This window comes from Protopterus annectens, chromosome 2.part0 (assembly GCF_019279795.1).
Source record: "Protopterus annectens isolate FY-2018-M chromosome 2.part0, PAN1.0, whole genome shotgun sequence".
Taxonomy (NCBI): Eukaryota; Metazoa; Chordata; order Ceratodontiformes; family Protopteridae; genus Protopterus; species Protopterus annectens.
In genome coordinates this window covers 941,543,765-941,560,873 of record NC_056728.1, presented here as the reverse complement: position 1 = coordinate 941,560,873, position 17,109 = coordinate 941,543,765, and the positions used below count along the sequence as shown (strand labels likewise).

At 41.9% G+C, this 17,109-nt stretch overlaps 1 protein-coding gene across 1 annotated transcript in view; it reads right to left on the bottom strand.

Moving 5' to 3' along the window:
• Positions 1-1,579: 1,579 nt before the first annotated feature.
• Positions 1,580-17,109, bottom strand: part of GDNF (glial cell derived neurotrophic factor) — a 107,505-nt gene continuing 91,975 nt past the window's right edge. Inside the window, exon 3 of the mRNA XM_044061199.1 lies at positions 1,580-3,776. Coding sequence (XP_043917134.1) covers positions 3,307-3,776 — 470 coding nt within the window. The 3' untranslated portion in view covers positions 1,580-3,306. The remainder of the gene's footprint in view (positions 3,777-17,109) is intronic.

Sequence of the window (17,109 nt, the reverse complement as noted above, 5' to 3'; positions counted from 1 at the left end):
CCACTTAGTAGAAAAAAAACATTGGCTAAGCTTGAGAAGCCAATGCCACCTAAAGATTTAAGTAGCACCACATTGAAAATATGCAACAAATAAAAGCCCGTATAGTACATTTATACTGACTGCACAGAGTATTCCTGCTACTCAACATTTAAAAGAGACTGGCTAATAAACTTGACACTTGAAGCTAATTATTTACATTTTACTACAAAAAATAAAACACCTGGTAGAGGGGAAGAATGTTATGTAAGTTCATAGACTCAGCAGCAGATTTATTGTACTTAACATGAAAATGCCTTTGCATAACACTTCTCAGAACATGGTATGCATGAAGGAAGCTTCTTTCCTTAACTGATAAAGTTCAGAATTGCGAAAAGTGAACATTTAAAACACTATATAAAATTGCTCAAGACCTTGGAACACTGACACAAGTAATGATAGAAACAAGCTTTATTTTATAAAAAGTTATAAAATGCGTATTGTACAAAAATATAGTCTATAGAGATTTTTGGTTGAGTAACATGAGTGAGACATACACTGTAGGTGAAAACTTCAGAAAGTACACTCTTGATCGTAACTAAAATCCTAAAAATCACAAACTTTACCCTTTGTTGGTTCAGCACTAGATGTGTAACAAATGTATAGAATTAAATACTTTTATGTGCATGATTTACAGCTTTTCCAAATGCTTTACCTATCAGAACACTTGTGGCTATGGGTTATGCCTTCATGGTATGCAGATGTTTTTTAGTAACAGAGTAACTCAGCATCAGTTGCCCCATTTTTCAGTAAATTATGTGTAATTATGAAAACAGATAGCATTTAAACACAGTTTGGGAATGACAGTACTTCAACCAAGCCCATCTACAGGACTGTCATTTACAAATGAGAAAATCTAAAATAATGACTGTTTTCATTGATATTAATGTGTTACGCATATGGGGAATGTCATATACTACTGATTAGTATGAAATTATTACTGCATTTATTCAAATTTCATATGAAAAAATAAGCTCTGTAACAGGGAAAACACTTTTTCACTTATACAGGGTTGTCTTATATTTTCCTGTCATTAATTTAGTGTATATGAGCATATACGATCATTTATTTTTTACTTGAGGTACAATAATTGCATTTTGACATAAATGGTATACGAACCTTTAACTAGATAATAGTTTCTTTGTGATAACTTGCAGAAGCAAGTCAAACATTTGATGTACTCTCAGTATTAAAAAAATAGATTTACCAGAAGATATCCTGTGTGGGGTCATATTATTTACTCTGCTTTTACTAACACTGTCAAAGGGGAGAAATCCTGAAGCATGTCAGTTTGTAGTAAGGAAAAAGTATATGGTCATCAAAACTACTTGCTGTATACTTCTATTTGTATTCTTATACATAAGATAAACCTCATTCAACCCAACCCAAGAAACAGGCTCTATATTCTTGAAAGTTATCAAAGATTATGTTTGTGCATTATTACACATTCATACATACATACATACATGCATACATATATACTCCCTCACACACACACACACACACACACACACACACACACACACACACACACACACACACACACACACACACACACACACACACCAGAAATCTTTGGTTTATCAAATCTTTGGTGGATTCAAGGATCATATATCTAAACAAATGCTATATATTCTGACATTTAACAGCATAATTGTACTACAAGATCTGCTGTTTTATAATAACAATCTCCAGCACAATTTTGCTTTGAAATGCCTAAAAAAATAACAGCTCACTTTGGACAATGGCACATACAATAAGTCATCCTAGAAAAAACAGGAGCAAGGGATTTATATATTTTTCTAGCAACTGATAGCCCTGTATTCCTTTTATATTAATCAGAACGCAAGGTCACTTCTCACTGAAATTAAAATATTTATATGATATTTATTGTCTGTAGTTAAGTTCTCTGGCAAAATAAGATTTGGGAATGTTTGTAATTAAAATATACTACTAATTATACATGTTTTGATTTCTAAACAACACAGAATTCAGCAGACCAATCTGTATATTTTATTATCAAGATTTAGTGCTTCTATAATGAAGCTGTAATGTTAAACAAATTGCATCTTCAGTATGCTAATGGTAAAAAATTAACAATTCCATTTATCAAACACAAATCCAGGGATGAAATAGGAAGGTTTTATATGCTCACAGCAATTAATGATGAGAGGTCCACTTAGCAAAGTAAAAATAAAGAGGTATCTAAAACACAAGCAGCTATTGACTTGTTAACAAGTAGAACAGTGGACAGGGTCATTAGAAAGGTAAAGCAAGTGATTTTTTTTTTCTGTTATAAACATTAATACTTCCATAAATGTGGACTTCTGTCTTGTTCCCATCTTATTTTTTTCCTTGAGTAGCATGCATGCATGTTCCACTTTGGCACCTTTTTTGACAGAAACTTAAAATAAATAAGTAAACGATGTCTTCATCAAAGGATACTAATAAATAACAATAAGTTAATTAAATTGTAATAAATATCTCTTATATAATTATGAATCTGAAGGGATGCATTGCATCTAGTAGGCTGTTCAGTCTCATTGACCAAGCATGATGTATATTGTGTGAATGGGACAGAATCACTTTGCAAACTGAAACAGCTTTGTATATATATATCTCATAGCTAGTTTACGTTTTTGGTATGGGCTTTCTACCCCAAGAGGCCCGAAAATGCCACATTCAGTAATTGTCACTCTTTTCAAGACCTGTATGAAAACTACTTAAAGTGAATATTATTAACCAATATCTCAGTTTCAGCAGGTGACACATACAGTTCATATTGCATGCCATTTCTAACATATAGTTCTAACCAATGTGGAAATGAAAGTATCTGTCAACCAGGTCAATGTTGGCAGCTATATTCTTGGATTTGGAAAATAGGATTACATCCAAGAATGTATGAAATTATAATGCAATATGTTGTGTTTTCGAGTTAAATGAGAAAGGATTCTGAACTATTATTAGTAATAGGCCATAGATAGATTTAATGATGCAAAGTCTTGACCTTTGAGCCTGAGTGTACATTACAACTTCCAGGCACATTTCACTTTATCTGAAACTAAAGCACCACGTCTGCTTCTGCACTTTCTGCCTCAGTGACCTATATATAGGCCATGTACCTGGATGTGCCTTCACTGTTATCCTTAATCTGACCCCTCTCTCCACTTATAGGAGCTTTCTGTGGGAGTAGTTTCCTCTTCATTTGTCACTACAAAGGACTGCAATAATTCCAATTGCTGAGAAAAAACAGACTCATTCCTTGCATGTTCAAATGCAGCCACATTTTTTTGCGGAGTGTTTCTTCAAGGTGTGATACATAAGGTTGTCATCAAGAAAAGAAAGGTCATCATCAAAAGCAATCGGCCTGCAGCATGCCTCTGGCCATACCCTGTCTTTGATAAATTTCTGGTTTTTGGACAGATTGGCTAGAATTCTATCATATATTGTACCTGCTGCATCACAGGACCCGCTACAGTACTTAAACTTCAGTTCTTCCTTGGTGTGGTAACCAAGTTCGAGGTCTGTTACATTGAGGTGTATTTCCTTGAGAACACAGCCTTTGCTGCGTCTGCCCTTGGGGGCGTGCCCCCTTTTGCTGCTGATGTCCTTCTGCCGTGTTCCTTTCTGATGGTTTGGAGTCCTTCGTCTCTCTGAAGATCTTCTCACTCGCCTGATTGTGGCTTGAATGAACTCCACCACCTCTTCAAACTGTTCATCTTCAAGCATACCGTCTATTGCTAAAGGAGGTAGAAAAAAATTGTTATTGCGCAATAAACTTCAGCTATATTCATGACTGTGTGAGTGAATTTCTACTGTAATATTTAAAAAAATGTAGTTATATCTTGCTTGATTTACAATCTCTTAAATGAAATGCAATATGGAAAGGGCTACCTTCCCAATCTATTTATTCACTAAAATTTATTCTCACCACTGCACGTATCATAGCCTTTCTTTGTATTCTGAGATAAAATGTTGCGAATATGCAAACAATAACATTGCAACCAATTTACAATGTAATTTAAAGCAATGAGCTACTGGAGCTGTGTATATTTAAATAAGATACAAAGATGTAACTTGGCTCTTCTGCCATGTATCAGCCTAAAACTTCCACTTCTTACAGTTGCATACTTCTCCACCATCAGATGCAGCACTTCATATAAATAAAACATAATGTAGGTAGTCTATGCTGATGGAAAATGGTGTTTATTACAGGGTTATTACTAGTGAATATTTCACAAAGAGCTAGATTTAGAATAAAACAGTACAGTTCAGCTAGTCACAATCCAAAAAAAATGCTCAAGTGCTGTTTATACTTAAAACCCTTTGCTCTATGAAAAGTACAGATGTTTAGCAGAAAATAGACCAAAACACTAGAGTTATGCAGCACTGTGCCGGCTACCTTAGGGTGCCACTTGTTGAGTTTGTGGCTTGATTTTTTATCACACTAAGAGTGAACCACTCAAAATAGACATTGCTCAAACTGAATGAGGTAACATCTCACATCTGTTTAACGTTCTAGCACAAACATTTATGAGGGGGGTACAATGTCATATTGCAATGCAAGCGGGTGGGGAATAGGGCAAGATGCAGCTACCTATATGATCTTTACAGCTGCTCAGACTTTCATTGCTTTGCTGTTGGTTAAACAGACTGCACATTGAATATAATAGAAATGAAAATTAGATGAACACGGAGATGGTTGACTTTACTGGGACTTCAGACATACATAAAATATTAACATATGCATAAATAGTAAAGTAGTACCAAAAAGAAAGACACCGCAGACTATATTGTAACATTCAGTAAACAAACATTAACTCTGTTTATCATCTGAATATGGCCCAGGAAGCACATGAATGACATAATTTACCTTCATTATGCAAGTCACCACAATGGCTGTTGCATTGTGTATTCGGCAGGCAGATTTGCAGACTGAATGCTACACCAAACAACTCATCTGCATGGAGGTCCCTTTTTTTGAAGGCCGCACATTCAGTGTACATGTAAAGCCTTAACACTATATGCTTCATAACTGGCAAACACAGCAATGTTTTGGCATAACAGGAAGAGATAACTTTACAGGAAAGCAACCAATGTAATCACCGAGAGATTCACATGATATTGGATCTACTATTTCTAAGTTTGAAATTTCTGCTGTAGATTTACAGAAAATAAAGATACATTTCTGATGAAAGTTTGTTGTCTACCCTTATCTAAAACAGATGTAAATCAAATGAAACACATTTGTGGACATGGTAAAGAATAGTTGTGTAAAAACTTACCATAACCATAGATGTCCTTCTCTTCCATGTTACAGTATTCATAAAGTACAGTTGTGTACACTTACCAAAAATGTAGATGTTAGAGTGTATTCACTGTTGCAGTCATCACATTTGGGTTATCTGCCTGCAAATAGCCCTCAGCCGGCCTGAATACCACAGTCTTCGGATTCCTGTGTCGGATGCTGTCTCTTCTTCCATGTCAGGTCGTCAGGGGTATAAAACATGCAGCCGACGCCATTACATCAGTTTTTCTTGCCCCAGATGTCAGGTGCCCCCGCAATGGGAAGCAATTATATGTTATGTTACACCTCCATCAAAAAGCAAATACACCAGAAAACATAAATATACCAAACAAGAAGGAAAGGTAGAGCCAAGAGAAATCAGGGTGCTGGAGGGAGGGTAAGTACAGTTTTGTACCTACCATAAATATAGATGTTCGAGTGTTCACCCTGCTGCAGTCATCACACTTGGGTTATCCTGCCATCAGGCTGTCCCACAGTTGGCCCGAATTCCAAAGTCTTGGTCCGGCGTCGATTGCTGTCGCTTCTTCCCTGACGTCAGTGCGTCAGGGGTATATAAGAGGCATCCAATGCCATTTTCTTCAGTTTTTCTTGCCCCAGATGTCAGGTGCCCCCAAAAGGTAGGCAAAAAAAAAAAAAATATATATATATATATATATATATATATATATATATATATATATACATATGGCTATATAAAAATAAAACAAAACCCTTAGGTACAAGCAAATACACCACAGAGATAGTATAGGATAAAGTGGTAGATATAAGTTCAGCTAGTTCAGAGGGGATGGAGGGAGGGTAACCTGGACTGCAGCAGGGTGAACACTCGAACATCTACATTTATGGTAGGTACAAAACTGTACTATGTTCATCGTGTTACCCTGCTGCAGTCATCACACTTGGGTTGAATCCCAAAGCTAAGGAGGGGAGGTGGAGTCAAACATGGTTAGAAGAGGCTAGTAGGCCCTGCAAAACTGCAGTGGCAAAACCAGCTCTAGTGTTAAAGAGGTACGTGATAGTGTTTGGTGAAGGTGTGCACTGAACTCCAAGTAGCAGCTTCCAGAATATCCTTGGTTGGCACTCCCCTGAGAAAGGCTGCTGATGTAGCTGTAGCCCTGGTGGAGTGGGACCTAATGTTAGCAGGTACTGGTTTCCCATGATGTGTGTAGCAGAAACGTATGCAATGTCCTATCCATTTGGAAATGGTCTGTTTTGAGATAGCTTTTCCTTGTGATCCCAAGTAGGTGTTGGAGCTCTCCTTGGCAGTCTTAAGTTCTTAGCCCCTCTGAGGTACTGTCTTAGGAGTGGATGTGAAAATAAAGGAGGATCCGTGCTGTAATGAGCTGAAATTGCTGAGGCATGGATCTTAATAGATGAAAAGGAACGTCCTTTGTGCAACATCTCAGTTAAATATTGTAGAATCTGAGGAATGTTTGGATCAAGGGGATTTAGGCCTTTAGCCTGGTTCCAGGAGCAAAATCTTTTCTATTTGTCTGAATAGGTTTTCCTGGTGCTGGGCCTCCTGGCCTCCAGAATGACATCCATAACAGCTTTGGATAAAGGTGTTGGCTCGTTGTTTAGGTAATTTGCCATGCAGCCAGGTTTAAAGTCTTGAGCCGGCTGTATAGAATCAGATTGTCTCACTGGGTGAGCAGGTGAGGCATTTGTGGCAAAATCCATGGTGGGCCCTGGGCCATGGTCCTAAAAATTGGATACCAAAGTTGGCATGGCCAATCTGGTGCAACGAGAATCATTTGTGGCCTCTCTAATCTGACTTTCAGCAGTACCTTTGCTAGAAGAGGCAGTGGAGGGAAGGCATACACTGTTAATGTTTTCCAACTGAATGAGAGAGCTAGTGGATGGAAGGTCCTTGTGCAAAATTTTTGAAGTTGGTGGTTGTGGGAGCTTGCAAACAGATCTATGTCTGGGCGTCCCCATTTTTGAGCTATCATTGCAAATACTTGTGGATCTAGTTTCCATTTGTGGATCCATGATGTTTCTGCTTAGGTCATCTGCCAATGTGTTTTTCTTTCCTGGCAGGAATTGAGATTGTATTTGAACCTGGTAAGAAAGTGCAGTGTTCCACAAGGTCATTGCTTGTCTGCATAGAGGTAGGAATGTGTGCCCCCTCGCTTGCTTATGTACTACATACCTCTCCTGTTGTCTGTCCTTAGTAGTTGTCCTGAGTGTAGAATGCCCTTGAAAGCTGTTAGGCATTCTGCACTGCTAGCATTTCTTTTGATTGATATGCAGGTGTCTCTGATCTGTAGTCCATTTTCCCTGAATGCACTGTCCTGCCATGTGTGCTCCCCAGGCATAGTCCGATGCATCTGTTGTCATAGTTTGCCTGGATGAAAGGCTGACCCTTGTTGAGGTGACATGCCTGTGCCCACCATAGATACTCCTGTTGAAGGCAGGGAATGAGTGGAATCATTGTTTCCAAGCTATGGCTGTGCTGAGTCCATACACTTTTCAGGTACCATTGTAATTTCCTCATATGCAGTTTTGCAAATGGTATTATTAGAATGCAAGATGCCATGAATCCCAAGGCCTGCAGAATTTTTCTTGTAGGGAGTTGGGTCTTTGTTGCCATTTTGAAATATTGAGACAGTTGTCGTTGTTTGGCGTGAGATAAGCCATCTGGGCCGTTGTATTCAAGCTGGCACCCAGGAATGTTATGTTTTGTGAGGGCACTAGTTTTGATTTATTTTCATTTACTGTACCACAAACTAGGCAACTTAGAAGGTATTTGACAAATGCCAGATGCTGTAAAAGAATGTCCTTGCTTTCTGCTTGAATAAGACAGTCATCCAGGTATGGGTATATTTGAATTCCTCTTTGTCTGCAGTATGCAATTACTGGTGCCAGGCATTTTATGAAGACCCTGGGCGCAGTAGATAAGCCAAAGGGCAGTGCAGAGAATTGGTAATGCGTTGAACCTACAATGAAGTGGAGGTATCTTCTGCAATTTTGTCTGATAGAGACATGCAGGTATGCCTCCTTGAGGTCCAAAATGACTAGCCAAGCATTCTTGCCCAGCATGGGAAGAAGCTGCTGTAGTGTTAGCATCTTGAATTTTGGTACCTGCAGATAGGTGTTCAGGAATTGAAAGATCCAGAATGGGTCTCCATGCTTTGTTCTTTCTTGGAACTAGGAAGAGTCTTGAGTAAAATCCTTGTCCCTGCTCCTGTGTAGGTACCTGTTGAATCGCTCTCATGTTCATGAGAGCTGTAATTTGTTTTTGTGCCTCTGCCCATTGATTTGGTGGCAGGTTTGGTATTCCTTTGATCCTTGGTAAGGTAAAAAAGTGGAATCTGTATCCTTGAGAGACAATGTTTAGAACCCATTTGTCTTTTGTGATGATGTGCCAGTTGTCTGCAAAAAATGCTAGTTTTCCTCCCAAGGGTGTTGCCAGGAGAGAATTGCTTGTAGTTTGAGGATGGAGTCATTGTGTCTGCCTTCTGTTAGCTTGGGGCCTGTCTTCTCCTCCTTTCTGGGTAGCAGAACCCCATTGGCGACGGTTGCCAGGGCCCTGTGACTGACCTCTGCCCCTTGGGTGTCTGTATTTGCCCCTCTGTAATCTGTCTGAAGCTGGAAAGGGCCAATTATTTGTTGGCCAATTTCTGCTGAAGCGAGGGGGTTGTACCTGCAAGAAATCCTTGACCGTTTGCATAGATTTAGCCTTATCCTCCATTTTCTTTAAAACCTCTTCTGCTTTGACACCAAATAATACATCCTGTTGTAAAGATGCATCTAATAATTTTGCTTTAACATGGTCAGGGAGGGTTTGTTCTTTTAACCAAGCATGTCTACGAATGACTGAGCCAGTAACAGCTGCTCTACAGGAAGCTTCCAGTGAATCAAATCCGCATTGTAAAGTATGCTTGCCCACCTGTTCAGCTGCATGCAACAGATCCTGCATTTCCTTGAACTCAGGCTGTTCTGAGTGTGTGCTCAATTTTTGTTTTAACTGAGACATCAGGAATTGTTGATATTTCAACATGTGAAACTGGCAATTTAATGCTCTCATAGCCAGAGTTGCAGAGGTGTATATTTTCTTTCCCCATCTATCTAAGGCTCTGGAATCTCTTTCAGAGGGCACAGGATTGTTAGCCATAGAAGCTTTTGCTCCCTTAGGACCCTGGGATATGTTTTCTGGGTCAGCTACAGGGCTTTATAAAGGAATTTGTGTGAGTCAGGTACTCTGTAGTATATGTCTGGTTTCCCTGGAGCAGGAGGTAGAAAGTCTGGATTTAAACTAGACTCCAAGTAGACATCATCCACAATATCTAAAACAGGAGGAATAGCAAGAGGTCTGTGCTGGGGTAATAGAAGGAACTCTTGGAGCCTTTTCTTAGAATCTGAGTAATCCTGGCCTTCCCAGTGGAAATGTTCCCTCATGGTATGTAATGTTTCCCCAAAGGAGTAGTCTTCAGGGGGAGATGCTGAGGGAATAGAGTCTTCAGCATCAGAATCCTCATAAGGTAGAAAAGTGTAATCCTGTTCCTCAGAAGAATCTAAGGAGAAAGAAACCTGGTCAGAGGATGCATAATCCTCCTCTTGTCTTGGTCTTTTATCAGGAGGGGGATGGGAACCTTGATAAGGGTAATTAAATCTTCAGCCATCTTAAGCATCTGTTTCTTAGGCATGGGGCCTTGACCTGTAGACTGATGAACAGTTTTCTTAGGTTTTAAAGGAGTTTTAAGTTCTGCATAAGATTTAATGGTGAGAGTAGTCGGTCTGAAGACACCTTCTGCAACTGAAGGTGTTTCCTCTGCACCGGTGTCTAAATCTGCTCCGGTGTCGGAAGATGGCTGCATCGGCCTAGTAGACTCCGCGTGGGAGTCGGCAGCTATCTGGGGTTCCAGCTCTGCGGTCATCAGTGGCTGCGTAGGCACCTCACTGAAAACCGGAGAACCGGCGACAGGCCCAGCTGAGGCCTCGTGGTCTGGCTTATTCCTAGGCTGCCTGTCCTTATACTTGCATTTTTTAAGAATAGCGGTCGTCGGCTGCTCTGACGGCATGATATAATTGAATTTCCTACCAAAATAATGCCGTACGAAGTCAAAACGGCATTTGATAGTGCGTTTATTAAACCTAGCGCAAAACCGACAACCTGTGACGTCGTGGTCTGGGCCTAGGCAATGAATACAATAGGAATGGAAGTCCTTATGAGGTATTTGCTTCCCACAAGAAATGCAATTGTTAACATTTTCTGACATCGGACTGAGGCAAGAAAATGTTCCCCAATGGGGTACTTAGCTTTTATTGAAGACTTCGTACTGAAATTCTAATCCAAAATCTCAGGTGTCGGCCGACCAGCACTTGCGAACTGCTTCTGCTTGAGCACTGTGGCAAGAAAGACTGGAGAAAATGGCATCGGATGCCTCTTATATACCCCTGACGCACTGACGTCAGGGAAGAAGCGACAGCAACCGACGCCGGACCAAGACATTGGAATTCGGGCAGACTGCAGGACCGCCTAACGGCAGGATACCCCAAGTGTGATGACTGCAGCAGGGTAATACGATGAACATCCAGGACTGCAACAGTGAATACACTCGAACATCTACATTTATGGCAAGTGTACACAACTGTACTATGTTCTTTGTGTTTCACTGTTGCAGTCATCACATTTGGGTTGATTCCCAAAGCTAAGGAAGCGACATACCCGCTACCATTTCATTGGCCATTCTAGTCCTTGAATTTAACTTGAACCTTGAACTATTGCACTTGGCTTCGGGTTATAATGTGACTGAAGCAAGCTCGTCAACCTCGGTGGAACGATTTATCCCCCGGTTTATCAGGACTCAATAAGTTCCTCATCAGACTGTACATCTTGCTGCCCACCGAGCTCAGCAATATGGCTCGCCCGGCCCCGCATCCAGTATCTGGTTTGTTTCAAAAAATATTCCAACACTTCACAATACCTCCCAGGTCTGGGCCTGACAGTCATATGCAACCAGCCACCCCAACATGGAACCAGATATAACCCCGCAGGCCCAGTCTCTTCGTCGTCCGACATTAACTGCACCCCGCTGCTTACCGCAGCGGACTCGGAGGCATCCCATCCTCGTCGCCAATATGTTACATCCTGGTAAATAAAGAGACCACACGGTTCTGGAGTTGTAAGGCCTTTCTTTATTAAGAGCCTTCAGGTGCGCACCCATGCTACATGTTCACAACTTCGCCATAGCCATACATACATACACCGGAAACAACCAGTTACCAGAGAATACAGAACCAACACTACATGTCGCTAATTCCCCAGAGCGCCCCTACAGTACAATAACAGCATTACTTGCCCGATACTACAGTAACCTGGACTGCAGCAGGGTGAACACTCGAACATCTACATTTATGGTAGGTACAAAACTGTACTATGTTCATCATGTTACCCTGCTGCAGTCATCACACTTGGGTTGAATCCCAAAGCTAAGGAGGGGAGGTGGAGTCAAACAGGGTTAGAAGAGGCCAGTAGGCCCTGCAAAACTGCAGTGGCAAAACCAGCTCTAGTGTTAAAGAGGTACGTGATAGTGTTTGGTGAAGGTGTGCACTGAACTCCAAGTAGCAGCTTCCAGAATATCCTTGGTTGGCACTCCCCTGAGAAAGGCTGCTGATGTAGCTGTAACCCTGGTGGAGTGGGACCTAATGTTAGCAGGTACTGGTTTCCCATGATGTGTGTAGCAGAAACGTATGCAATGTCCTATCCATTTAGAAATGGTCTGTTTTGAGATAGCTTTTCCTTGTGATCCCAAGTAGGTGTTGGAGCTCTCCTTGGCGGTCTTAAGTTCTTAGCCCCTCTGAGGTACTGTCTTAGGAGTGGATGTGAAAATAAAGGAGGATCCGTGCTGTAATGAGCTGAAATTGCTGAGGCATGGATCTTAATAGATGAAAAGGAACGTCCTTTGTGCAAGATCTCAGTTAAATATTGTAGAATCTGAGGAATGTTTGGATCAAGGGGATTTAGGCCTTTAGCCTGGTTCCAGGAGCAAAATCTTTTCTATTTGTCTGAATAGGTTTTCCTGGTGCTGGGCCTCCTGGCCTCCAGAATGACATCCATAACAGCTTTGGATAAAGGTGTTGGCTCGTTGTTTAGGTAATTTGCCATGCAGCCAGGTTTAAAGTCTTGAGCCGGCTGTATAGAATCAGATTGTCTCACTGGGTGAGCAGGTGAGGCATTTGTGGCAAAATCCATGGTGGGCCCTGGGCCATGGTCCTAAAAATTGGATACCAAAGTTGGCATGGCCAATCTGGTGCAACGAGAATCATTTGTGGCCTCTCTAATCTGACTTTCAGCAGTACCTTTGCTAGAAGAGGCAGTGGAGGGAAGGCATACACTGTTAATGTTTTCCAACTGAATGAGAGAGCTAGTGGATGGAAGGTCCTTGTGCAAAATTTTTGAAGTTGGTGGTTGTGGGAGCTTGCAAACAGATCTATGTCTGGGCGTCCCCATTTTTGAGCTATCATTGCAAATACTTGTGGATCTAGTTTCCATTCGTGTGGATCCATGATGTTTCTGCTTAGGTCATCTGCCAATGTGTTTTTCTTTCCTGGCAGGAATTGTGCTTGTAATTGAACCTGGTAAGACAGTGCAGTGTTCCACAAGGTCATTGCTTGTCTGCATAGAGGGTAGGAATGTGTGCCCCCTTGCTTGCTTATGTACTACATAACTGTGGTGTTGTCTGTCCTTAGTAGTTGTCCTGAGTGTAGAATGTCCTTGAAAGCTGTTAGGGCATTCTGCACTGCTAGCATTTCTTTTTGATTGATATGCAGGTGTCTCTGATCTGTAGTCCATTTTCCCTGAATGCACTGTCCTGCCATGTGTGCTCCCCAGGCATAGTCCGATGCATCTGTTGTCATAGTTTGCCTGGATGAAAGGCTGACCCTTGTTGAGGTGACATGCCTGTGCCCACCATAGATACTCCTGTTGAAGGCAGGGAATGAGTGGAATCATTGTTTCCAAGCTATGGCTGTGCTGAGTCCATACACTTTTCAGGTACCATTGTAATTTCCTCATATGCAGTTTTGCAAATGGTATTATTAGAATGCAAGATGCCATGAATCCCAAGGCCTGCAGAATTTTTCTTGTAGGGAGTTGGGTCTTTGTTGCCATTTTGAAATATTGAGACAGTTGTCGTTGTTTGGCGTGAGATAAGCCATCTGGGCCGTTGTATTCAAGCTGGCACCCAGGAATGTTATGTTTTGTGAGGGCACTAGTTTTGATTTATTTTCATTTACTGTGTACCCTAGGCAACTTAGAAGGTATTTGACAAATGCCAGATGCTGTAAAAGAATGTCCTTGCTTTCTGCTTGAATAAGACAGTCATCCAGGTATGGGTATATTTGAATTCCTCTTTGTCTGCAGTATGCAATTACTGGTGACAGGCATTTTATGAAGACCCTGGGCGCAGTAGATAAGCCAAAGGGCAGTGCAGAGAATTGGTAATGCGTTGAACCTACAATGAAGTGGAGGTATCTTCTGCAATTTTGTCTGATAGAGACATGCAGGTATGCCTCCTTGAGGTCCAAAATGACTAGCCAAGCATTCTTGCCCAGCATGGGAAGAAGCTGCTGTAGTGTTAGCATCTTGAATTTTGGTACCTGCAGATAGGTGTTCAGAATTGAAAGATCCAGAATGGGTCTCCATGCTTTGTTCTTTCTTGGAACTAGGAAGAGTCTTGAGTAAAATCCTTGTCCCTGCTCCTGTGTAGGTACCTGTTGAATGGCTCTCATGTTCATGAGAGCTGTAATTTGTTTTTGTGCCTCTGCCCATTGATTTGGTGGCAGGTTTGGTATTCCTTTGATCCTTGGTAAGGTAAAAAAGTGGAATCTGTATCCTTGAGAGACAATGTTTAGAACCCATTTGTCTTTTGTGATGATGTGCCAGTTGTCTGCAAAAAATGCTAGTTTTCCTCCCAAGGGTGTTGCCAGGAGAGAATTGCTTGTAGTTTGAGGATGGAGTCATTGTGTCTGCCTTCTGTTAGCTTGGGGCCTGTCTTCTCCTCCTTTCTGGGTAGCAGAACCCCATTGGCGAGGTTTGTAAGGGCCCTGTGACTGACCTCTGCCCCTTGGGTGTCTGTATTTGCCCCTCTGTAATCTGTCTGAAGCTGGAAAGGGCCAATTTTTGTTGGCCAATTTCTGCTGAAGCGAGGGGTTGTACCTGCAAGAAATCCTTGACCGTTTGCATAGATTTAGCCTTATCCTCCATTTTCTTTAAAACCTCTTCTGCTTTGACACCAAATAATACATCCTGTTGTAAAGATGCATCTAATAATTTTGCTTTAACATGGTCAGGGAGGGTTTGTTCTTTTAACCAAGCATGTCTACGAATGACTGAGCCAGTAACAGCTGCTCTACAGGAAGCTTCCAGTGAATCAAATCCGCATTGTAAAGTATGCTTGCCCACCTGTTCAGCTGCATGCAACAGATCCTGCATTTCCTTGAACTCAGGCTGTTCTGAGTGTGTGCTCAATTTTTGTTTTAACTGAGACATCAGGAATTGTTGATATTTCAACATGTGAAACTGGCAATTTAATGCTCTCATAGCCAGAGTTGCAGAGGTGTATATTTTCTTTCCCCATCTATCTAAGGCTCTGGAATCTCTTTCAGAGGGCACAGGATTGTTAGCCATAGAAGCTTTTGCTCCCTTAGGACCCTGGGATATGTTTTCTGGGTCAGCTACAGGGCTTTATAAAGGAATTTGTGTGAGTCAGGTACTCTGTAGTATCTGTCTGGTTTGGCTGAAGCAGGAGGTAGAAAGTCTGGATTTAAACTAGACTCCAAGTAGACATCATCCACAATATCTAAAACAGGAGGAATAGCAAGAGGTCTGTGCTGGGGTAATAGAAGGAACTCTTGGAGCCTTTTCTTAGAATCTGAGTAATCCTGGCCTTCCCAGTGGAAATGTTCCCTCATGGTATGTAATGTTTCCCCAAAGGAGTAGTCTTCAGGGGGAGATGCTGAGGGAATAGAGTCTTCAGCATCAGAATCCTCATAAGGTAGAAAAGTGTAATCCTGTTCCTCAGAAGAATCTAAGGAGAAAGAAACCTGGTCAGAGGATGCATAATCCTCCTCTTGTCTTGGTCTTTTATCAGGAGGGGGATGGGAACCCCTGATAAGGGTAATTAAATCTTCAGCCATCTTAAGCATCTGTTTCTTAGGCATGGGGCCTTGACCTGTAGACTGATGAACAGTTTTCTTAGGTTTTAAAGGAGTTTTAAGTTCTGCATAAGATTTAATGGTGAGAGTAGTCGGTCTGAAGACACCTTCTGCAACTGAAGGTGTTTCCTCTGCACCGGTGTCTAAATCTGCTCCGGTGTCGGAAGATGGCTGCATCGGCCTAGTAGACTCCGCGTGGGAGTCGGCAGCTATCTGGGGTTCCAGCTCTGCGGTCATCAGGGGCTGCATAGGCACCTCACTGAAAACCGGAGAACCGACGACAGGCCCAGCTGAGTCCTCGTGGTCTGGCTTATTCCTAGGCTGCCTGTCCTTATCCTTGCATTTTTTAAGAATAGCGGTCGTCGGTTGCTCCGACGGCAAGATATAATTGAATTTCCTACCAAAATAATGCCGTACGAAGTCAAAACGGCATTTGATAGTGTGTTTATTAAACCTAGCGCAAAACCGACAACCTGTGACGTCGTGGTCTGGGCCTAGGCAATGAATACAATAGGAATGGAAGTCCTTATGAGGTATTTGCTTCCCACAAGAAATGCAATTGTTAACGTTTTCTGACATCGGACTGAGGCAAGAAAATGTTCCCCAATGGGGTACTTAGCTTTATTGAAGACTTCGGACTGAAATTCAAATTGAAAATCTCAGGTGTCGGCCGACCGGCACTTGCGAACTGCTTCTGCTTCGAGCACCGTGTGGCAAGAAAGACTGGAGAAAATGGCATCGGATGCCTCTTATATACCCCTGACGCACTGACGTCAGGGAAGAAGCGACAGCAACCGACGCCGGACCAAGACTTTGGAATTCGGGCAGACTGCGGGACCGCCTGACGGCAGGATAACCCAAGTGTGATGACTGCAGCAGGGTAATATGATGAACATCCAGGACTGCAACAGTGAATACACTCGAACATCTACATTTATGGCAAGTGTACACAACTGTACTATGTTCTTTGTGTTTCACTGTTGCAGTCATCACATTTGGGTTGATTCCCAAAGCTAAGGAAGGGAGGAGGAAGTGAGAGAGCATTAGGGCCAGCTGTTAAGCCCTGCAAGACTGCAGTGACAAAACCAGCTCTGGATTTAGAAAAAATAGGCATATGGTAATGCTTGGTGAAGGTACATACAGAGCTCCAAGTAGTAGCTTCTAGGATGTCCCTGGTAGGGACTCCTCTGAGAAAGGCTGCAGAGGTAGATGCAGCCCTGGTGGAATGTGATCTTATCCCCCATGGGGTAGGTTTTCCATGGTGCTTGTAGCAGAAATGAATGCAATGGGCTATCCATTTGGAAATGGTTTGCTTTGAAATGGCCTTCCCCTCTGCCCTTGCAGCAAAGCCAACTAGCAGCTTTTCAGATTTTCTGAGGGGCTTAGTCCTGTCCAAATAAAATCTAAGTTGTCTTTGCACATCCAGAGAGTGCAGTATTCATTCCCCTTTGTTTTGTGGATTAGGGAAAAAAGTAGGCAAATGAATGGACTGATTTAGGGCCACACTAGACACCACCTTAGGCATAAAGGAAGAATTGGTCCTGAGGGAAGCCCTGTCTGCATGGAAGATAATGAAGGGTTCCACTGCCATGAGGGCCTGTAAT